The sequence below is a fragment of the Lepisosteus platostomus genome, chromosome 3 (assembly GCF_059453375.1).
Source record: "Lepisosteus platostomus isolate fLepPlt1 chromosome 3, fLepPlt1.hap1, whole genome shotgun sequence".
Classification (NCBI taxonomy): domain Eukaryota; kingdom Metazoa; phylum Chordata; class Actinopteri; order Semionotiformes; family Lepisosteidae; genus Lepisosteus; species Lepisosteus platostomus.
The window spans coordinates 39,294,951-39,320,557 of record NC_142613.1 but is presented as its reverse complement, the minus strand read 5'-3'; the positions used below and the strand labels follow the sequence as shown (position 1 = coordinate 39,320,557).

General features: G+C 35.6%; 1 protein-coding gene across 3 annotated transcripts in view; it reads left to right on the top strand.

Annotated features, from left to right (window-relative positions):
• The window catches only part of plcb1 (phospholipase C beta 1), a 405,056-nt gene that overhangs the window by 293,359 nt on the left and 86,090 nt on the right, over window positions 1-25,607 (top strand). For all 3 annotated transcript variants that reach the window (XR_015935410.1, XM_088625584.1, XM_088625585.1), the window contains exons 10-14: window positions 3,966-4,112; window positions 9,717-9,874; window positions 17,309-17,391; window positions 18,832-18,916; window positions 24,516-24,693. Coding sequence is in view for 2 of the 3 variants with exons in the window: in XM_088625584.1 (XP_088481710.1) it covers window positions 3,966-4,112; window positions 9,717-9,874; window positions 17,309-17,391; window positions 18,832-18,916; window positions 24,516-24,693 (651 nt within the window). In the remaining variant the exon portion in view is untranslated. The remainder of the gene's footprint in view (window positions 1-3,965; window positions 4,113-9,716; window positions 9,875-17,308; window positions 17,392-18,831; window positions 18,917-24,515; window positions 24,694-25,607) is intronic.

Here is a 25,607-nt window from a genome sequence, read left to right as displayed (position 1 = left end):
CTGTAGTTTAAAATATTGCCTTTTAAATGTTAGACAACATCCTTTATTCTTCATTCTCCAAACTAGTGAACAAAACGTAATTGTATTATAGTTGCTTCTTAAATAGCTTAAATTGTTCTACCAATGCTCTGGCAAGTAGTCTATTTTTCCACTTGCTGTACTGTATGTACTCACTTGAAGTGACAGAATTCAGCTCATTCATTTTCTTGCTCTGTCAGATCCTGTAACAGTTATACTGTCATTTACTTGAGATGCTTGGAAGTGAAGGGAATAAAGCTGCAATGCATGCTGTCCTGTTGAATTTCATGGATTACCAGTGCTCAACTGTATAAAAAAGTATATTTAATTAGGTTTTAAAATTCTTTAGAGGATAGAAGTGTATTAATCAGAATCAGTAGAAATGGGAATTCGTCTCTGGCAGCATTTCTTATGTCTGCCTGGTCAAGGTGACTACAGCTTCTGTTGAGAATGTAATGATCTAGTCATTACCGGGTGATGGCTGAACTATGCACAATGCAATTGTTAATTTTGTCAGCCAGAGGCAAGCACAAGCAATTGTCCTGAAATGTTATTCTAGATGTTTGTAGTGGCTGAAAAAATAACTATACTTTATTAAAGGGCTCTGTGATTATTGGTTTTTAAGCCATTTCTTTAAAACTAGGAGTGTACACTTACAGTACACTGATTGCACAAAACATGTACAGTATAGTGCACCTGATAAAATGCATGGTCATGAATCTAGCATGCTATATAATTAAATGCACGGTTTAGTGATAAGTGAAAGTACAAATAGTTCCATAAATTACTCAGAGCTCATTTAAAGATGGAATAATTTACAATGTATTTATTTGAGTTCTCAAAGTTAAATTGGTACTGGTGAAATACAACAGAAATACAACATTTCTGCAAGATGCATATAGAAAATTTATTCTCTGTTGTAGAAAGTAGAATTAGCTAAATCTGAAGGCTTTTTGGCATTGCAGACTAGTGTAAATTATGATAATATAAGAAAGAAAATAGACTAATTAGCCATCATTACTTAACATAATGCTACCCATCAAAATTAAGTAATACTAAACTAAAATGACATATTGATTTAAAAGTTCACACTTTTATTTTATTGCAGAAAGTATGAGTTGTTATTATTTTAATATGTTATAATTATGAAGTAGAATATTTAGTATAATCAAAATGTGTTTATAAGTAAGATAGTAACATTTCAACAAAGACTTAGAATAAAAATAATAATATTATTGATACAAATTAAGATTAGTAAAGGATTACTTTATTTTGTCAAATAAGGAGCCTTATTTTAGTCTTTTATTTGCAATCTTGGTTATTATAAAAATGAAATGATTAGTACATTTCAGTGCAGAAAGACTGATAATGTACTGTATATCTAACAGGGTTATGATTTGGACTAGCTCAGTGAATTGTTCTTCAGAATGATTATCACCTGTGAAAAACACATGCATGGTTAATGAATTCCGTTAAGTCCATGTGAACATCTTTTGTCAGCTTGGATTTCAAAACTTAATAAAATAAGTAATTAATTACAGAGAATTACAGTAATTGCAGAGAATCATGACCCTTTTTTATCTTTTAATCCTCAAATCATTAGGGATCCCGTGTCAAATTTATCTGGTTCTATGTAGGAGACTATATGTTTAAGTTGCAACCTCATTACCGGGCAGATATAATGTGGTTGAATCCTTATACAATTTTATCACACTGCCACAGACGAAAACTTAGAAACTTAAAAAAATTAGAGAATGACAGATCAATAAATTTTCTTTCATGAAGAAAAAACATTAAAATATTTCTCATACTGTACATGTATATTGGTGTGTTCTAGAATTTGAGCACTGTGGTATTTCATTGTTCAATGAAACTGGTCTTGCATTTGGACTTCTGAGTTGATGCAAGCTCACAGGGGAACAGGTTTTCTCGTGGCGAGCTGTCACTTGTCACCTTTGTTTTATTTTTCCCTAGAGTGGTATGAGGGATAACATACTTGCTGTCCTTTCCCACTGTGCAGTTAAGTTCGCTCGGAAAAGAAGTCTCTTAGGATATGCATGAGTGAAAATGTTTCAAATGGAATGCACATATTGTATTATACGAAAAGCAGTTTAACAGAATTCAGAAAATAAATCACACCTCTCCATTTATTTTACATGTTTTTAAATAGTAGTTGCTATAATCCAATTTTTGGGGCCTTCAGACTTATATTCTATATTCTATAGAGTAGATGCTTGTTTTCACCACACAATGTATAAATAGATTTCCTTCACACAAAATTATATATATATAATTTCCCAATATTTATAACTTCAGGCATTTAGTTACATCCTTCTTTTTCCCCTCTAATAAGATAATTAGCTCTTCCACAATTGTAAACTTTGAGATGATGTTCACATATGAAAACATGTAGATATGCAGTACATCATTTTCCGTTTTCTTTTACCATTACCTTTATTTAGTATCCACCTCTTTATCGTCAGCCACTTCTGCTGTCAGTTTGCTGCTACTGTATATATATCAGCCCTTCACTATATCAAACATAAGCTTTGTGTTTCCCAAGTGCCTCCTTTTTTGGATTTTCTTACTGTATTTCCAAATATTCTTTACATTCCTTAGTCTTTGTTATCTCACGCTTTGTACTGAGATAATAATCAGTTAATTTAAAGAACAAAATAGCAAATTCTGCATTACAAGATTAATTATTGATTTTTAGTTCCCTGGTCAAGTTGGTGTCCAGGTGCTTTTCTAAGTTACTTTTTCCCTTTTTCCCTTCTTGATTATTTCATTCATCTCTTCACTTTTATTATCAGATGAAAAACTGTATAGTTTCTTAAACTTAGGCTGTACGATCTTCATGCTATGATGTATAATTTGAAAGAGAATGTTTCTGCGAACACTGTAAGCTTCCTCTCAGAGGCTTCTTATACAGTATATTCGTACATTTAAACTCACAGCTCCGAAGATATTGTTAAAAAAATATTTGAAATGGTCATGAACTGTACAGAAATGAAAATAACTTACAAGCAGGCTCTCCACTGAGTAAAAGAAAAAACAAATACTTTTTTTACTGTGGAAACACATGATCCAGTTACAGATGCAGTCATCTAGAATGTGAGAGGTGCCCATAGGCGTGCAGTAGCAATGTACAGGGGTGACGTGCAGCACCTTGTTTCGCTAGTTGTCAAATGCAGGACTGCACTACTCTGTAACATTGCCAGGTAGTGTGGTGAAGACTTAAATTTCCAATTATCGTGCCATCTCTGCACACTTTATTTTCTACCTTTGAGCAGCATTGGTGATGTTGTACACAGCCCATTTACTCTTTCAAGTGTATATTTGAAAGAACCATGTACTGTAAAAATGTTTGCTACATTTTTACATTGTTCTTTTCTGTGAGTTAGATCACCTTAACCTTCTGGCTAAAAGAGGAAGGTACACTTTATTACAGTGGCTAACATTTACAGGAATAAATTATATAAAATTGTCAGTAATACACATCCAATGTAATATTTTTCTACTCTTCATTAAGATTTGCAGGAATTTCAGATTCATTTTGTGTGGTATATTGCATGTTGCATACTGTATGTTTGCACACATACTGTACTCTGGCAAACACTTATTTCTGCAATTCCTTGTGAATTTTTCCCTATTCAGCAAATGACAGTTACAAAAGTAAGGACATTATTGAGGTCTGGGATTGCTGGGGTGATTTCTTGGCCTTCTATGCACTGGAAATAAATTGTCTCTGTTTATCAAAGCAGCTTATGTCAGCTTTAAATGAGCAATGTGGTATAGCATAGTCATTGTTGTTTTTTAGGTTTCACTGTTTGATTTTTTTGTTAGCATATCACATCAAGAAAAAATGCTCTTTGTACAATGCTTAAAAACATTTTTTTTATTATCAGTTATTTTTTAAATAAATGTAATTATTCTTATAATTCCAGGGCAAATATCAGTGGAAGGTTTCACAAGGTATTTAAGTGGTGAAGAAAATGGAGTTATTCCTCTTGAAAAATTGGACCAGAGCGAGGACATGACCTTGCCTTTATCACACTATTTTATCAACTCTTCACACAACACCTACCTCTCGGGTAAGATTCACTGAAGTTTGGGGATATTTTTACCAGCAATATGCAATGTAATTGAATATACAATATTAAGTTGTATATTAGCTGAATGAGTGCTGAATATTTACTTTCAATATGAGGGACTTTCAAAACAAAGCCTTTTATTTTAATTACGTTCTGTCACATTTAACATTACATTAAAACAAATGGCAATGATTTGTGTTTCTCTGTTATGAATCTTGGTTACAGTTGCAGAGCCTGTGTTTTATTTTGTACCAGATGAAACTAAAAGGAAAAGAGCCTTTTATTATATGGAATTTTATTGAACTAATATGATTCATACAGATAACCAGCAATGAAAGGGCCAATGTTAGTTTGTTGGGCTTTTCCAAATTCTTTTCAGCTGTTTTACATTTCAGTTCAGAGTGAACAACTCATCTCTTAGCTGCATAAAAATATCGACTGTAAAGTAGAATTATTACAAACAAATAGTTTATTTTCCAGAAGTAACTGCTGACTGGGAATCTGTTGTATTTAATAACATCATATTATCATGGTGAAACCATAAGTAAATTAGGTTTTAGTTCATTTTCTTAAATCAGAGGCAAAAATACCATAATTGCTGTTAAAGAATATATATATATGCATTAAATATTATATACCTGTATATGTATATACATTTTTACAATTGCAATAACTGTATTAGCTACTAATCAAAATTCCCTCTTCACATTGAGAGTTGGGTGAGGAAATGGAAAATCTTCTTGTGTCTTGTACACTCAAGAAATTAGTTTACACCAAATGAAATGTGTTTGTTATAATATTGAATGAGATGGTGGATGAAGTGGGAAACAACTGTATTATAAAGGAAAGGGTAAGAGACAATACTAGCTGACAAATGTATATCTCTTTATAGATTGTGTGCTTTAGCAGTTTACAGAGAAAAAGAAAATTTAAAAATGCTCCTAAGAATAAAGTCTTTGCAAATAATACCTTTTCAGATTTTGAACATAACATTGCCTTTACGCAGTACCATGTCTATTTAAACATAATCTGACAGGCTGCACATTTGTAACAGCGTGATAGTGTATAACATGCATATGTTATACAAGAAAGTAGGATAGAATTGACCAGGAATAGGCTAGCATAGTTCAACACAATGCTTACCTGGACCGCATAGTTTTAAATATTTTTTTATAAATCCTCCAGTAACTTGTTTTGTGTGAATGTAGCAATGCTTAAATATCAAGCAATGGATATATAAGTTAATTAAGATCTTGTTATAAGATGCTGTGCCCCAATCCAAAATGTACCTCCTCAGACAGTGCTGAATTCCACTATACTAAAAGGCTGGATCTCTGTCTGTGTCAGGCCAATCCAGTCCTATCCATTTTCCTGAGGGATTTCACCACCTCTGGCTCCAAATGAACCCTATTGAAGCAGAAGTCTCTAAAATTATCTGTATTTGGATTTGCTGTTTTTAGGCTATTGTCTAAGTCCTTTTTTTCATGGATTTAGTATGATGAAAACTAATGAAGCACAAGTCTTTCTTAACTGTTTAACTGTTGGTGTGTAAAATCAATTGTTATACCTTGAAGCACACATTGATTTTCAGTTAAAGTAGATATATGCATTTGCCGAGTGCTTGCTGTGATGAAATTAACAGGATAATTCAAAGAGATTTTTTTAAAGACTAGAAAAACTTGAAACTTGAAATGGCATTCTTCACCTACAAGTGAGTTTAATCTGAACCATATGCATAGTCATAGAAAATGCTGCTGTCTATTGGTTTTACATTTGCTTGCATAGATTCTTAAAGATGAAAAGCCAGAAAAAATTGCTAAAGTCTTGTGGCAGTTTATCCAATGATACAATAACACCCCATATTCGCAGACATTGCATTTTACTTTGTACTGTATATATTATATATTCAGAAATTATAACACTTTGTTCACTAGTCCTTTAATTCTATACTGGTTCATTATGTTAAGCAAGCCAGTCCTTTTAAAAGTTGATAATTTGTTCACCAGGCTCTTTAGCCTTCAGTTTAGGATTTGTAAAGTAACTTGCTTTATTCTACAGAGGGTCTAAACTTCAGAGAAACATCCATTTGCTTAAATTGTTGGAATTCAGTATAGATTAGTTACAGAGGAACATTTATCTGACTTACCTCTTTAGGCTGGGAACTCCAGATTTGCCTTTGTTCTTGAACTGAATTTGGGCTTAGTACATTGTGTTATTTGTAAAAGCCGGAAGTAATCCAGGACCTGGATGACGTTGTAGTGTGCTCTCTGAAGGCACCAGTTCTGTAGGGTTTGGGCATTTACTGGGACAATTATTAATTGTAGCAGTAAATCACAAAATTATTCTTTTGATGGCCTTAGAATCCAACCATACGATATAACTCAAACAACGCACACTCACAGGTACCAATACACGAGGATACATTTATTAATACATAGAATATGCATATAAACCTAACAGATCTTATCGAGAGGGTTATCAGAATTCAAAAGGTATATATTCAGTCAGTTACAAAGAGTTACATATATCAAGAGGACATACGTTCAGTATATCATTCATTTAGACCGTTTCGTAAATGCACTTGGCTATAACTTCTACATTAGATACTCAAAACAAGTACATAACTCTTAGGAATTAAATTGATATCAACTGGTTGGGATAACAATTGAATTCTTGAGCTGTAATGCATTGAAGTTGAATACTCATCCAATCTCTGGGGATTCAGATCTCCTGCGGGCACAAAGAAACAGTTTCAGGCTGTTGCTGTCCAATCCGCGCTCTGGCTTGGTGCCAGGCTGTGCTGTGCGGCTTGCGACGGTGCGCTGCTGATGCTCACTGGCCGGCTAGCTAGTGTTGGATTTAACTAGCAAAGTTTGCACAGGAGAAAAGATGACTGTGGATCCCAGGAGGTCAGGAAGAGGACCGGTTCGTTCCTGGTGAAGCGCTAGTTCTGAATACTGATTCAGCTGTCCACAGTTTCCGACCTGTTCACGAGGCTTGCTGCTGGTGCTAACCTCGGGTGGATCCTCTGGTTACTCTCTAGCAACCTCCGCTCTCGACTCTTAGAACAAAGGAAAGTTCTGGCACTCGGACACACTGGCCGTTCCGTGGTTGTCCGGGCTGAGTCTCAGGATGGTCAGGAGGCGCGCTGCGAGAATGTCCTGCCCTTTGGAGCCTTCTGCTCCTGGGCCGTCCTGCCCTGGAATTCTCCTTTGAATTCCCTTTAGAAAAGTCTCAGAAAGTCTCTCAGGCCCTTTGTGTTGCCTGTTTTTACCTGGAGGAACTTCAGCTCGTTCATTGGCTGAAAGTTCCATGGGCATCAGAGTCCCACGTGGGTTACTCGGCCCTACCAGTCCCTGATTGGTTGGTCAAGGTGAGATATAAGTCACTTACTCCTGACACTTAGGAATGCAGTCCAGATGTCCATCTGGCACTCCCTAGACAGATAGGCGCCAATGGATGACCATTGATCATGATAGCCAGGCTTGGCTAAGTGCATCCCCCTTTGGGAGCCGTCCCTTATCAAAAGAAAACATCTTTAAATCAGCCTGCATGAATAGTTTCTCTGTGGCTGCACCACAGAGATGAACAGAGAGATGAGGCCTCATTTGGGAAAGCACAGAAACACTTAATTCTGTCTTATTAACAAGCATTGCCGCTACAATGTATAGTAAAAATCTGGATACATACTTATTACTTCTGTTTTACTTAGGAGGGAAAGAGTATGGGCAATTTGTGTTGATGTTGTATTTGTTTTTTGTGTTTTGTTTAATGCAGTGTTTTTGTTTAGTTTAAATTTGGAAACCCTGTTATTGTTCATTTTGTTCTCTGAGTTTGTCTTGTCCTATACCAAAATGTTTCTAAGATTAACTTTATACATTTTACCACCTGTATCCATTTTTGTTCTACCTCAGACCTGGGTAAATATTAACAAGAATGATGGTAACCATATTGTAAATCAATAGGATCATAGAGTATGCAGTAGTCCTTTTTTCTACTTCCTTGCAAAAGGAAGTTTAACTCTGCAGTGTATTTACATATATATTACATAAACATATATTTTGTAAAGTAAAACTACATCTTGACATGAGACATGTGTTCCAAACATTATTCTCATAATTGAGTCTTGAACCCCAATTAAACCCAGGACCTATGAGCTGTAACAACCAGGACACAATGCCACCATGGTCCCCACTTAAGCCCTTCTTAATTAAAATACCACATAGTATTTTGTCTAAATAGAAAAAAAGTAAAACATTCTATTTGCTTGTAATAGGAAATAATTGTGTATGCCTACCATATTAACTGACTATATACCATTCTTGCAAAGTAGTCCTTTTGTATTTGTAAATTACTTTATATATTGTTTAAACCCCAGTCTTCACTGGGTCAAGTAGACTAAAAATGGGTGGCTGGATATTGTTTCAGTAGAACATTCTATTAATACTACAGATATAAAGATTAAAAGACAGTACCATATAAATAGGTTTACCAGCCTCTGGAGGCTTTACTGTGACTTGAAGAATAGGATTCAACTTCATTATTCTACAAATTTCACTACACTTACAGTATGTCATTAAATGGAAGTTTTTAGTATTGATAGATGGATAACATTTCCATGTTTCTGTGTGATTAATTTTAAGAAGATATATCATTTTTTTACTATGTGGTTTTGTAAATATTGTAAGGTTCAGGCATAAATTATTGTTGTTGCATCCCAAGCTTTTAAAAATTCACTTTGAGTTCCCAAGTAGTTCAACCAATTAGATTTGCTCATTTAGAGTAATTTGAACATTATAACCCAGAGATTGCCAGCTAAATGTGGACTATATAATTTATTGATATCCAGAGGATTCCTTAAAAATGTCCATAATTCCTTAAAATTACCTGAGCAGCACTGAATGGACTTGAAACCTCAACTAGCCCAAGAGCCCCAATCATGGAATCATGGACAAGCAACTAAGTATTGATAGGCAACCATGAAGTTGCAGTGTTGTCGGAAAGAGCTGCATCTGTCCTCTAGTTGATAGCACCTTTCCTATGCAGTCAGTGTTGAACCCAAAGTATAGAAAATCGTGGGTAACTCTGACAAGGGAACCTCTTGAGGAAAGCATGCACAGTCCTTATTTTTTTATATGCTGGTACAATGGCTGATAATGATAACACAAATTTGATCAACATTTGTCTATCCCAAATTATACCAGTTTGTTTTCAATACTTCAGGTATTGTACATTAATCTTGATGATGATGTAACAGCAAGCTGGTTCAACAAAGTCAAGAAATAAAGACCCTTTCTTCCTATTTTGCATAAGTCTTTATGTCTAAGCAATGGAAGATACAGAAAAGTGGCTAAGTCTGAAAATACAGATGCATCATTTTAGTTCCAATTTTTAATTCTATAAAATTCGTTAAACTGGCAAAATTGGTTAAGCGTGGTTTAACACGTATCACTCGGGCTTTAATAAAACATGCAGTGTCACTCATGCAATTGGTGATACAATAGGTAGACCTTTGTGAGTCCAGTGTTTTGGATGTGATTACTCTCTCAAGCCATGTGAATTCCTGATGTAAGTGTTCTCATGGCTGACATTCTGTTCTCTCAGCTGGGCAGCTGGCAGGTAACTCTTCAGTGGAGATGTATAGACAAGTGCTCCTGTCAGGCTGTCGTTGTGTGGAGCTGGACTGCTGGAAGGGTCGCACCGCAGAGGAGGAGCCTGTCATCACACATGGTTTTACCATGACATCTGAGATATCCTTCAAGGTAAATGTTTACACACAACGTAATTGCAGAACATTTGCTTGAGTGTAACAGTAAACAAGAATCATCAGGAGGAAAAGGTGTTAGTAAGAGCACTACATAACTTCAGAAATGCAAATCTCACAAACTGCAACAAAACACACACTAAACATGGTAGGCTTTTAATGTCAATTTTAAAATGTTGTTCTACGTGCAAAGTTAAAGTATACACTGACAGCTGATTTAGAAGGATTTGATTCATGTCACTGTTAGTCTTATCCTTTCTTGAAGCCACTGCTTGAGTTCTCATAATTCATAATACAACTTCCAGTTAATATCAACAATGGCACACATTTTAATAAAGGTTCAAGACTTTTTTTCATTTTGAAGTCCCGTTATTCCATCGGGTATATAGCCTACTAATATTATTTGTTGAGCACTGGGCCAGGGTACAAGTAAAGCAAATTGTTGAGGAGTAGATTTTATTCAAAATGTATTTATTGCACACAGATCATGCACTTAGTGAGACATTTGTTGAAACCCCAAAGGACAAATTCTGTTCACAAGAGCTCAGCAGCAAATGGTACAAGTCTGTTTACTGTTTTATACGTCAAATAAGAGAAAATCAACCAAGGACTTTTAAATCATACTCTGTATGGTCAGCACTGGTAATGCAAAGATGTAATGCATATGCTACATTTTTCAGTTATAAAATAAGAAGGAAGTTAAGTTTTATTTAGGTAATATTATTGTCATACCTGTGGGAATGCCCGCTCATGTAGCACTACTCCTAGTAGTGACAGGCAGGTCACTCCCAAAATTGGTCAGCCAATTCATCAGTTGCTGTGGTAATGAAAGTGGGATGATTACCGCAACCACCAGACTGCAATTCTTCCCTCATCCCAGCTAAGTCTAGCAGTAACAACGCCCCTTGCTCAGTCATTGAGTCTTTTCTCATGTCTCTGCTTTCCTTGGTGCTTGTTATAGTTTTCCCCCTAGTTTTCGCCTCTTTATTTTATCTTGAACATTTGATGAATCCCCCATGTGTTACATTCACTGATACTGAATTCTCTCTGCTGGATGAGCTGAATGCCTATCACGCTCAGTTTGAGAAGAAAATCATGGAACTGCCAGCACGAGTGCTCCCAGCCTCTAATGGTTTGACTGTGTCTGTCATGGGAGCTGAAGTCAGAGCAACTTTGTAGGTGATCATATGGAAGGTGACTGACCCAGATGGGGTTCCTGGATGGGCCCATAAGTCCAGTGCAGATCAATTGGACACAATTTGTATGGATATTTTTAATCTTTCACTTTCACAAGCTTCAGTTTCCATGTGTTTTAAGAAAAACACTATTATGCCAGTGCCAAATAAAAATACTGCGACATGTTTTAATGATTGCAGATCGATAGAACTTACATCTACTGTAATGAAAGGCTTTGGGAGGGTGGGTCATGAATCTTATTAACTGGTATCTGAGTACATAGACCCACTGCAGTTTCATGCTGGAGTAACAGCTCCCCTGATTTTCTTGGTTCTTCACACTGCTTTTGCTCATTTGGGTGATAAAGAGATACGTCAGAATGCTATTCATTGATTACAGCTCTGGCTTTAATACTGTAGTTCCATTCAGACTAGTCACCAAGCTTAATGAACTGGGTATTGGTACATCTCTTTGCAGCTTGATACTGACTTTCCTGACTGGCAGACCGCAGCCTTTTTTCCCACTGACCAGTTGATATAGGTGACCCTCACAGCTGCATGCTTAGCCCTCTGTTGTTTTCCTTGTTTACCCACAGTTATATGGCCAGACACAGCTCCAATTCTATCTGCCAGTATGCTGACAATACTACCATCATTGGCCAAGTCACCAGTAATGATGAAATGGCCTATAGGGGTGAGCTCATTAACCTGGTGGAGTGGTGCCTTGACAATAATTTCTCCCTCATTGTTAGCAAAACCAGAGCTGGTTGTCAAATTAAGAAACCAGGGTGGGGATCAATCCCTACTCACATCAATGGGATGGCTGTAGAGGTGGTTAGCAGCTTCAGTTCCCTGTGTACCTACTGTACGTCATTAAGGATTTAATGTGGTCCAAGCATGTAACTGAAACTAAAAAGTAGCTGCAACAGTGCCTTTACAACCTCAGACAGCTGAAAAAAAATCTATCTTCAAATATTCTTGTTGCATTTTACAGGTGCACTACTGAAAGTGTGCTCACATGTTGTATTAGTGTGGTTTGGCTTTTGCTCGATGTCTGACCGAAAGGTGTTACAGGGAGTGATCAGGTCATCCCAGGCCATTATTTGAGTCCATTATTTCCTCTCTATTTTTACAACTTGCTGTCTCAAGAAGGCTGGGAATATTGCAAAGGATAGCAATCTTCCTGGTTTCTCACTTTTCTTTCCCTTGCCCTCTGGTAAGTATTAAAGGAATATACTGTAAAGGCATGTACCTCCAGATTCAGAGACAGCTTCTATCCACAACCTGTCCGAGTATTTTATTCCGCCTCTACCACTGATTTACACTGATATTTTTTTCACACTTATTGTGCTGAGTTTTATTTAAGTTGAGTGTTATTGAACTTTGTTGTTGCTGCTGGTGTTTCCTTAATGTCTTTGTATAGGAGCATATGTAGCTGAGCTAGTTCGGATACGGTGACGTCATCGCCCTCACTGCGCGTAGCAGGGACCTCAGCTGCCTGGGCTGAGGGAGGTCTCCTTTAGCTCATGCAACTGGTTCCCTGTTGAGTTCAGCCGGAGACCCGGGTTCGCGCCCCAGGTGCTGCGGGACGGAACGGGTGGCGGAGGGCACGAGCCCGCGCGGAACCGCGACGGTCACACATACATGCAAATAACCATTTAATTGCACTTGGAAATAAATAATAAACTAAACTCTAAATATGGACAGTAAAAATATTTTGCTAGGTCTTCTGCAGCAGTACAAACAAGTCCCAAATTGCTATATCATAGATAGGAATTGTGGTGAAGCTGCTAGCTTTTAAAAGTCAGTTCTCTGCTTACACTGCCATAGAGTTCTAAACAAATGTGAGGTACAGTAAGTGTTTCCTAAATAAGCTACAAATGTTGCTACAGCCATTATCTTTCTAGGCCAGACAAAGCTCGATATCTGAGATCTTACCAGATCAAGTTGCAGGTTTGACTGCCTTTTAAGGTTGCATCAGAAATAGTATGGAATGTCACAAGAGATCACCAATGACCACACCAGCAATATAACTGAATAATTGAAAATAATTTCCATATGGAGAAGATCTCACATGAAATTAAAAGTACTGCACACAGTTGTCCCTCTTGTTGGTAATTATGTGCATTATAAAAGACTATTGCCTGACATGAAAGAGAGGAAAAGTTAACAGGCAGCTTAGCTGTACCATTGTTTATAAAAAAAAATCCAGAATTAATTTGCAGTTAGCAAAAGTGAATGCTCCTGAGAAGGGAAACGTCTGTAGCTGGTATTATTCACTCAGAAGGTTTTATTTAGCTCCCTTTTAGGATAGTTGATTTTGCCTTCTACATGAAGCTACAGCTCTGAGGGAAACAACTCACTCCCACTCAGGATGAGATGATAACATTTAGTGTTCTTGTCAGACATCTGTGAAACAATGCTCATTACAGAAAAATAGAGAGGTGGGCGAGGATTACTACTCCTTTTGTCAACTTAATCCAGGCCAGTAACTGTAAAGGTTCAGCAAGATACGTAAAACATTGAAAACAGTTTCCTGTATGTATATAAAGCTGCTGGTAATAAAACCCTTTTCTCTTGTAATATATAAAAATACTAGTTTGTTGAAAGCCTAATTAAGAGGTTGGTTTTGATCTATTGTATATCATTAAGTGGCAGAGTATATTACAAGTAATTTGGCCTGGTTAACCTAACAGTGCTGCCTTTTCCCCTTTTTTGAAGCAACATTAGATAACATTTCTCACCACAAAAGGCTTACATTGCACAAACATTATCACCTACATGTTAATTGGATTGTTAGCTCCAAGATGACTCATACATTATTATATTCTTTCATATTTTATTTCTGTAGTAGTGAAAAGGTTTTTTCCTAACTAACTGAACTGAAAAGACAACAATCTGAACTCATTAGTAATATGGTGACTTTGCATAAAGAATGTAGATTTTCAGGGTATAAAATGATATTTTATAGTGCTGCTAAAGTAGATAAATGTAGCACCATTACTGTCATACAAAAGACCTAGATGTTTTGCATTGTTCTATTTTTTTCTTTAGGCAGAAATGGGAAAAAAACATGGCAAATATCTCCAAAAAACTTTCTTTTAAGAAGAACTGCATGTTGTTCAGAAAGTAACCTTCTTCATTTAGGGATGTGTAGAGAACAACAAATTATGTTAATGACAAGGAACACCTGGCAATGAGTCAGAGGGACTGAGTAATTTGTTGATGATAACATGTATACAGTATATTGTAACTTTTTCACACTAGTGTATATTGGGACATCTTAGCAAATGCAAAATGTTGTATTTTGTAGGGGCTTCTGTTAATATGATTATTTAAAAAATGTTTGCACAAGATGGTGTCTCTAGCTTTTCTGCTCAGTAGTTTTTTCTAATCACTATTATATATACTGACACTTTTTTGTTGTAGTACTGTGTTAGAGCCTTTCTTAGACTACCTCATCACAGGAAATCTCTAGCAAAGGATACAGGATTCTATCTAAAATATATTTCCACAAGATGTTAGTGCGTGTGAGCTGCAATCATTATAATGTCACCCTTTCAAGGAAACTGGCTTGTGAGAGTAATTATTTGTTTTAATTCCTAATTTGCTTTGAATAACAACGATCTCAGTTTCCTAAAATCTGTCATCTGTAAAAACTGCATATTTCATATTTTAAAGTGTGACATAAGATTAGCGTAGAGAATGTTTCAGCAGACATAGTGCAATGGTCAAAATCACAGAAATGCAATTCAAAGAGCAACTATAATTTGGACAGCTATTGTGCAGAAGTCTTATTCATGAACATTTAAATTTCAAAAGCTTTCAGCTGTCATTTATATACTGTTCAATTATCATGGCCTTATGGGTTGAAATTGCCTAATAAATTCAATTGGGTCAGCTCTTGTTAATAATAGATCTTTCCTTCAAAATCAATAGAAAATCTCGTAAGTCAATGGGGCATGCATATTTCTTTGTCAGAATTGAATAAATGTTAGCACATGCTGTATTTCAAACTGTTCGTATGCAATCCGAAAGCATCTAACTGAAGTGGTTTCTTTTCATGTTAAGTTTGTAGAATTTGCATAGTTGACAGCAAACCCCGTGATATTTTCAAAACATATTTACACTGGAGGGGTTCTTAAAAGATTTGGCAGCATGTCTTCTCTTCCACCTTCTGTAATTCTGTATCACATACAATTGTGTAAGTTATGAACCTACTTTTTATTCTGAGTTACTAAAGTATTATTTACCATGCACAGAATAGTATACTCAATAAAGGTCACATCTATAAGCATTGAAGATTAAAATCACCATAGATTCACAACAATCTAATCTGTGCTTGTAATAAAATAATACTTGCAATAATATTAACTTCATGTGATTGTAATATTGTTTTGGTACCAATATATTTTCAAAGTAAACAATACAAATAAATGTCATAAGTAACTCCAAACTGATTTTCAAATATACTGTATTTCAGTAGTTTTGAGATTTTTTTTCAGAGCAAATTAAATTTGGGAACGTCGCTTAAAACTATTATTCCTGAATTATGAATATGAATTCCTTATAGTATAAGATATAAAAGAGCTCTTTGTACAGTATAATGATACAAATGAATGTGTATGCAAATTAGTAGTAAACAGTGAGCTCATAGTGCATTTGTGGCAGTAGTAGTGCTATTTAGCATAGTTTTCTTTTTTATTTAGCTCTCTGTACAACAAACCTAATTCTACATATAATTGTACAGGTAGTAGAAACGCTATGGTAAATTAAGGACTCCAAGTAAATTGAAAGCAAAGGCATCAGCACAGGTGTGACTCATGCATTTAATAAGCTAATAACATTCCAGCATGCTTAGGGTCATAAAAATGCTGGACCTATCTGGTTGCCTATGATTCTGGCTACCATGACAGCAAAAGGAGACATTGTTGACTTTGAATGATAAATGATTATTGGGGTAGGAACTTCAGTGACCAAGTTGGGTCAACTTGCTGATGATTCACAGGCAGTGTTGTCTAAAGTGATGTTAGTCTGGATCTCCAAAGGAAAGAAATGTTCAGCAAAGGGCAACAGGGGGTGGAAGCAAATACCCAAGGACCCTGATATCTGTGCATTAATTCAAAGTACAAAGGAAAACAGTTGAGCAACTGCAGAGAAGACTGCAAATTTCAACAAAAAGCAGCCAGTTTCAGCACAAGCTGGGACACTCGACAGAGCAGGATACCATACTTGGGCACAAACCACCCATCACACTGGTAAAACAAGTCCAGTGGAGCAAAGATCACAGGCAGTGGACTACTGAGTAGTGAAGAAAGGTGATATGGTCAGATAAATCATCCTTCCCCATGTTCTCAACAAATGGATGAGTACACTTGAGGTGGCTAAAGAACACTGCAACCCTGACTGTTTGATTTCAACGGTGAAGAGTTTTATTGGTTCCGTAATATTGTGGGGCACATTTTTCTGCCATGTTTTGGGCGCATTCATCCACTTAAAAGCAAAGTCAGTGCTAATGGCTACTTAAAGGTAAAAGTAAGGTTATCATCTGCATTCCATGTTGCAGGATTTCTTTTATTCAAGAAGGGGTGTCTTCCAGATGACTATGCCCCCATCCACAGAACATGTGTAGTCACCCAGTAGTTTGATGAGCACGACACTGATGTTATTCATATGTCACGGGCTTCTCAATCACCAGATCTGAACCCAATCCAGCATTTATGAGATAATATGTAATGACATCTGAGAAAGTGTTTTCCACCTCCATCAACCAGATGTGAGTTAATTGACTTTCTTTTGGAAGAATGATGTTGCATTCATAATGTGATATTCGAGACACTGGTGGATTCTATGCTTCTGTGCATACAGGGCTAAACTGGTTGCAACAGTGTCACAACCAGCCCAGTGGTGGCTTACAGCCTTCAGTTGCCCCAGGAGACTGTGACATTGCCATGAGTAAACACAGCCTTGATTGGTCTTTTGGTCCAACCTCCCCCCTACCAGTCATGCACCCAGGCACCCAGTCATGAGATTCATCCTCATTTGTCCATCCCCTATGTATTCCAGAAACGCCACTAAGGAAACCCTCCGCCACTGAATTACCAGTGGTAGTATAGCTCTCTGCACAAATCCCATGGGTCATACCGATTTAGTATTAAAATACCGATTTAGTATATTTTAATTGAGATAGTGTATCCGGGATGAAGCAAAACTTGAAGGGTTGATGGCAAAATAACATTATTTTCTTTTTTTTGTAGGAAGTCATTGAGGCAATTGCTGAGTGTGCGTTCAAGACTTCACCATATCCAGTTATTCTTTCTTTTGAAAACCATGTGGATTCGTAAGTAGTTGAAGTTATCGATTGCTTGCCCAAAAGTGCACTTAACCTGTTGCTTTGTCAAAAAACAAGTTACTTTGTTCAACTGAATAGCTATTATTAAATATTGTAAATATAATTGACTATACCATTCACAAGTCGTTGCTACTACAATAATTCTTATACTTACAGTATATAATATCAGGATCCTCTAGCCATGATGGAGAGGACAAGAGGTAGATGGGAAGTGTCTTTAGAGGAAATGAATAATTCAAGTTATTGCTGCTTAAGGCGGTTCCACATTTTACTGAATCATGGGATGCACTTTATAGTATATATTAAGGAAGCTAATATATAGAATATACTATAACATATTCTATATGTGATATGTAATGTCCCAAAATATATTCTATATATTATAACATATATATAAAAGAATATGGTCCAGATGTACTGTAGGTCTCTGAAATGCCTTTTCTCTAAACATATCATGTACATAGGGAAACTTGTGTGTTGTATGTTTATGTTATATGCAGTGTAGTACAGTATGTGTATGGTCATTGTTAATAAATATTTGTCTCACCAAGTGTGCCTATACCAACCGCTTGGTATTTTGAAAAACAAATTTCAAAATATTTTAGAAAAGTTTGGATTTTCTCCATTTCTGTAACCCCCTATTTGTAACAATATTAATAATACTAATAATAAACAAATAAGATCATACTGTATACAGCAAGAATGGCCTTCCAGATGTACTTCAGTTATACTTTATATGTCTGGATATGTGTGTGTGTTCTGTGTCTTTAAAATGTAGAGTAGTGATTAGGACTCCAAACTGTAACTGTAAGATCCTAGGCTGAAATCTTAAATAGGACATGGCTATTGCACCCTTGAGAGAAGCACTTCAATAAGTGAGTGCAAATAAATATATTTTTTAATGGACAGCCAATATACTGTATATACTGTACATAGACTAAATATTGAGCATGTGAAAGGAAAGTGCACCCAGACATAAACAATCACTTTACTGAATTTTCTTGAATTGAATCATTCAGATTGGAAGTAACATGTTGACCTCAGCTGTTCCCACATTGTTTCTAAGGTGCCATTAATCTGTGCATCTCTCACATCCCAGCACATTTGAGAAGGGTTTGCTATTCTGAAGTGACTGGTGACTACAATCTTCATGAATTTGAATAAGAATGACTCTTTAAAATAAAATGTGATAATCATTGCACCATGCATTAGCTAGAGCCATCATAAATACTGTACATATTGTATGTGTTGGTGTATAATGCAATCAGTATAAAGTGAATGACAGATTTACATATCATCTAGGACTGCACCTTAAATACTGTAAGGAATGAAAATGAGATCCTTCATTAAATAGTAATACCTTCTGTCTATTGCTGATAATTTCCAATAAAGCACAAATCATTAATTATATTTCGTTTTCTTTTTCAGACCAAAGCAGCAAGCCAAAATGGCAGAGTATTGCAAATCAATATTTGGTGATGCCTTGCTAACTGAACCACTTGAGAAGTACCCAGTAAGTAAACAAAATTGCAACTCTTTTAAATTGGCTACAAACAAGCACAGTGCTTTTCATTTGTCTGTTGTTCTTTGGCCAAACAAACAAAGATATTTGAGAACATGTAGGAAAAATGATTGCCCTAGTATGTGTTTGATGAAATGAGCAAAACAGCGATTTAACCACTATTCTTGGAAGTCATACAATATGTACAGTATGTGAGGGGACACAATTCATAGCAAGTATCACATGTAATCATTGATACAGACTGCACGAAAACATTACTGAATGAAACAGATATTTGTTCTTGGTTTGGAATTTTCATTTATCTAACAGTTTTATTTTTTGGCAAGCCTTAATCTTTATAAGTTTGCATGGCTTATACTTGAAAGGCCTGCATTGTTTTCTGTAGAAGGTATTTGATCAGCCATCTTTTTAATTATCTTTCTGAGTTTCTTTTAAGGAGTCTGTTATACTTCAGGGCACATGGCCATTCAGTAATATAAATGATGTAATATATGTTAATACTTATTCTTACATTGCACAGAACTGCCTAGAGAATGCACTCCTGTATATTTTGTGCTGTTTCTGTTGGACAACAGATAATCATACAGTTGTAAGCAGTACATTATCTTCAGAATACTAAGTGTGTATATATACTGTGCCCAGAACATCTGAACATGATAGTTATGGTAAATTCATAAACATTATTAATTTTATCTTTCTGATTTACATATTGAATATCAATAATAACAATTATAGCTTTCTTTTAGCTCATATGGTGGTTAGTTCTTGAAGGAAGGCAAGGTGTCAGCTTCAACAACATGACAGTGCAACTTGTTCCATTCTCTCACAACCCTGTTTTATTTCATTTTATTGAGTAGACATGACATTGGTAAATTCATGATGCTAAGTAATGTTTATCATCAACAGAGTTGATGAAGGTGGGTCTACTGTGAAAGTTAAAGGCTAGCAGTCTGTGGGTAACAATTAGAAATAATATACTGTACACTGTAATTGTGTTTCTGTAACATTTTAATCAAATAATATGTATTGCATTTTTTTACTTCTTTATTAGTTACATATTATATATATATATCACAATATTTAAATGTAAATATAAAAATAAGTTAATAATACATGAATAAACGTGATCTAGTAAACAAAGTTTGAGTAGGGAGCTGCATCAGCCTGCGCAGGCTGCAAATGAAGAGGTAAAGGAAAACTGATAGGAAAAGAGGTGTGGAGCCTTCTTCAGCTGTAAATGAGTAAACGTGTGAATACCGACAACAGGGGATGTAAAACACAATTCTACCTACCAGCAAGATGAGACCAACAATCTCTCTTTCTGCTCATTCAGATATGGTCAGGCAGACGGTTTTTAAATTCTTCAAGCAATATGATGATTTTGGATCATTTATAATCAATTTATAATATTTGGGCTTCTCCAAAGTCATTAAAGCACTTTCTCAGCTTAGCATCTAGTCCTCTCAAATGGAGCGGGGGTATGAAACTGGGCGTGGGCTAACTTTTTAAGAAACACAAAGAGAAAGTCCTCCATGTTGAATTAGAATTGAAAAGTTTTTACAGTTATGCATTCACTAGTCGATCCATTTTCTAATTTCTTTAAGCGCAGCAACCACCAACATACAGTAAGGGAAACATTTTACACAAGATCACGTAAACAATAAAGTGTTAATACAGTAAATGTTGCATTTTTGTTATTAAATTCCTTAATCACAAAACCATCTCTTATAAAATGTATCTAGTTCATTCATGATTTCCTACATCCTACATCCCACACATGAATGACATTTCATTAAAAAAGTTCATATTTTTCTAGACACACAGATTTACAGCACTTAACACCCAAAGTTGGAACAACGAGGCTGGAGTCTCAAATCTCAATAAAGCATTTTATTTTAATAACAGTCTAGTTCGTTGCTTATTGAGGTGTTTTCTCCTTGACTGATATGTGTTACCATATGCATTTTCAAATCCATTACTGAAACAATCTACAGTTTCTACTTCAGTTTTTTTTTCTACAATATTAACTTCATGCAGATGAAACTGAATGCTTTGATCTAAGGCACATTGACCCCTCTACTGCTGTCTCTTGTACAGAGTGAGTTCTTATGAGCATGTGGGTGTGAGGATCACAATGCCAATGCGACCTTGTATTAGATAAAGCAATTAGAAAATCGATGGGTGAGACACTTTCTCTGTGCTCTGATCTGCTAGGTGAGATTCTGCAAGGTACTGACCAGACTCATACCCGCTTTACTTCAGTGGGTTGCTAGTTTTAAGTTGAAAGAGTGATTTCTTTTTTGAGTGCAATATACAGTACTATATATTATGGAAATGAGAAAATTGTTATTGACCTACCCAGGCCCTGCTCCTTAAATACTGTTGCTACAGTATCTTAGTCAAGGTTTGACAAAGCCACCATGAAAAGCAATGGAAAACCTCAACCTTTTTCTAGTAATCTGTGATAAATCCATTAGTGGATTAAGTTATTTGTTGTGAATAGACTAATAGTTAATTGCCCACATTTACAGTATATGCTGTAAACAGGTTGTTCTTAATTTATTATGCTTTTATTATGCTTCATGAACATTGCTTCTTGGAGACCCTTATTCAACCAAGTTAATTTATCAGAGATAAAGCCATGCATTCATGGAAAAAGTCCAGTGCAGTACCCCAATTCACGCTTTCAAACGTCACTAAATTAAAGCAGTTTTGTAAAGTGGAAGGGGCTAAAATGAGTCAAAACCGATACAAGAAATAATAAACAGCTATAGGAAATGTTTAGTTTAAGTATTTTATTCTAATTATTATTAATTATAACACGCTCCATTTTATTGTAGAAAGTAGTATTTGTTCCTGAGATAAAGCAACGTTTTTTCAGCTCCACTATAATGGTGCAGGAGAACCGAATTCAATTTTTTTTTACTGTTTTTCTGTTTTCTATTTTATTTTTTACTGTATGGTTTTAAAGCCACTACAGTATGTGTATTATTTATATTTTATAATGAAAATCTAAAATAAAACTGTTTCCTAATTACTTTTTGCTTAAATTAGCATTAAGACAAATATACATTATTATAATACATATTTAAACAACCACATGTAACAATAAACTATTTTTATGTATCCAGCTGAGTTTTGTGTTTTGTGAAACAGCCCTACTTTTATGTTTTATACTAATTTAATATTCAACTTAGTATGATATATAAAATTAAGAAAACTTTTAAATATAGTAAATAATTTAAATTTGATTATTTAAATTTTAAAAGATTTTCCCCATGGGACTGGGCACTTGCTGTTTGGTACCAGGCATTTCGTGTGACAGCACACACAACACGTTAAGCATCACTGCGCCACCTGGAGGTTTTACAAAATTGTGCACTCCTACATCAGATTATTTGAAAAAACAAAAAGGTGTTTTGCATTACAAATGTGATGTAATGAAGTATGTTTTGCAGTATGGTGCATTATGCTTCAAGCATTCTGAATGGCGGGTTCTATATATTTTTGCAGTTTTCAGTGCTCTGTGCTGCCATTAGCTCTTCTTTTCTTTACTTAGAATATAATTTATGGTTATAATCTAGTGTACTGTATATTATTTTTATTTACTGTTTTCTACGATAATTAAGGGATATTAAGAGATATTGTTTTGCCTCACTATTGAATATGGTAAGCTAATGTAGCATATATTAGTGCTAGTCCATAGTGATAGTCCATTTTATAGATTGGAAAACTGTCTAAATAGACATTGTGCAGTATTAATTTGAAACATACAGAGTACTGGATAAAGCCACCTTACTCTCCAAAATTATAGCATGGTGAATATAACATTTACTATTGTGTGTGAACATGAAAACTGGCAACACTGTTGTATACTGTCTACAAACCTCTGTACATGATCTTGAGTTAGTGCACAACATCGTTGCCTTGGTAACATTCATTACATCTGTTGCTGCTGATTGGCTCTTGTCATCACACTATAATAGCAGTGTCAAGTGTTGACTCAAGAAGTTATGTGAATTAAAGATGCTGACTTCTAGTTTTGACCTGGTTAGAACAACGTAATATTGCAGAATCTTAAACCATTTTCTTTTTTCATGTGGCAAGCAAGCTCGCTGGAGCTTTTATTTCCTTAGAACTGTGAAACAGCTGGCTTACACGGAGCAACAAAACATTATTCAAGACATTATCAATGAGCATTTTCTGAATTGTGTAAATTACACATGTACCATTCACTGTCAAACTTAACACTATTGATTATTACAATCATTCTTTTTTTAACCACTTTATCCAATACAGGATATTGGATAGCCAGAGTCTATCCTGGCAAAGAACAGGTACAAGGCAAGGTACACCTTGGACGGGAAGTCAGTCCATCCCATGGAACACACAGACAGAGACACTCACACCAGGGTCATTTTTCCCAGAAGCCAATTATCCTGTCAGTATGTTTTCGGACTGTGCGAGAGTGTCCCTGTGGTCCACGGTGAAGACTGCACTTTAATGATTAATGTTCTGAACTGGCTATTCACTTACATGGCTGTTTCAGTTCCTAAAGCTGGAAATATAATTCTGTTATGTTTTTGGTTAAGGCTTTTTCTCTGCTGATAATAAGTTTGGTCATTATTCATAATTTCATCAGTAAATTTGAAAAAATGAAAACCTGTGATCTATCCATGCATTTTATAAACCTCTTTGACCAGTACAGGAATGTGTGGGATGCCTGAGCCTAATCCAGGAAGCAGTGGGATTCACTCTGGACAGGACACAATTCCATTGCAGGCCACATGCAGACACAAACACACATTCACACTAAGGCCAGTTTTCCCAGAAGCCATTTAACCTGTCAGTATATCTTTGTACTGTGGGAGGAACACTGGGAGAACATACAAACTCCATACAGATTGCACTCCAAGAACTGAACCTAGGACCAAAGTTCTGCTAACTGCTGCACCATCATGCTAACTTATGATCCATGGTTCATAAAAAAAACATTTAATAGTTCTAATTGTTCATCAGTTAAGCTACTTTGGTACAGAGTAACATATATCAATCAGATTTAAACCAGACGTTACAAGTTACTAGAATACAAATTAAATACTCATAGTAAATACATATAGTATAAATAGTTTCCTCTTATTTTCATTGTTTCAAATCTTGTATTTGTGTCTGTAGTCCTAAATATTCCATGAACACCAATCTGTGACCCAGAAACCTAGAAATGTTTTTGACAAGACCAATTGAACCTGTTTCTTTTCTGGAAAAAGTATCTACAGTAGATTCACCAGAACTGTTATTTCATTGTGTTCTATTCTGTGTTTTTGTTACAGTCAAAAATGAATGCTTCACATATCACAAAGAGTGTTAGTCTCACATGTTACAGAAGCAAAAGTTTCAAGAGATGGTCAAAAAGTATATTAAAAAGATAGTCTGATATAAAAAGGGATACCTTTCTTCTTTTCCCAGGAGAGATTAATTTAAAGAGAATGACACAAAGGAATTGTTGTTTGTGTAATCCTGTCCACCAGCACATCTTGTTAAACTGTTTGATTGGCTCTGTTCAAATTTGTTACTTTCTTTTTTTCTATAGCTTGAACCAGGTGTTCCCTTGCCATGTCCCCAGGATTTGATGGGCAAAATTCTGATCAAAAACAAGAAGAAATCTCATAAATCCTCTGATGGAAGTGCTAAAAAGAAGCTGTCAGAGCAAGCCTCAAACACATACAGTGACACCTCTAGTGTGTTTGAGCCCTCCTCACCAAGTGCAGGTAAAAATTGTATCTAAAGTGTCAGACAATGTTTTCAAAGAGAATGTACAACTTCTCAGCTTTAGATGTATTTTCCTTAATGAAGGGAATGTGTGTTTTTTATGCTGTATGTATGAACAGTTAAACGGCAGAACAGATCAATAAAATTAGAGAATAATTTCAAGCATAACTGCTATTGATCTATAGAATCACTAAGGCTTTCAGAGAGCTAAAATATTTAGCAATTTGTGTGCACCAAATTGGGATATGTGTATTTCAGACGGGTCATCTGAACATCTTATCAAACAAGCAAAAAACAAATGTTGAAGACTTTTAGACAGGTATCCCATAAAGGTGTTTGTCAATTGGTGTATTGTTTGCTGTCCATTCAATTGAAATTATTTCATGGACCAGAATGAAGGATCTTAGATTGCGCAACTACAGTCGTGGACATCTGAAGTTTTCTTCAAATAATGCTTATTTTTTAGCAGCAGCTTTTATTTTTTAACTTCATCTGCTGCACAAGTGACCAGATCAGGGCTAGTTTGAATGCAGCATTGTCAAATTGTAGATGGCACATGCTGGACAGCTCACATGAACTGAACAAAGGGGAATCAAATGTTATGAACGAAACTGAGAAGTGTAGATAGTAAGCAAACCTTCTTAAAAATTATAAGGCCATTTTTATCACTATTTATTCCTGTCAGTTGTTTACTACACTTGCATCTCTCTTTTTGTTTCAGCCTGCATATTTCGTACAGGGACAGTTTGTGTCATGGCATGATGACATTCTCTAATGTGGAGACACAGTGCGCTCCCATCTGAGTGTGTCCTGAACCTGGCAGGGTAGTCTGCAGATAATGTACGATGGCTGAGATTTGTTACTCGGTTACATAAGTTTGAAATTCAAAGTTTATTTCATACAAATTTACAGT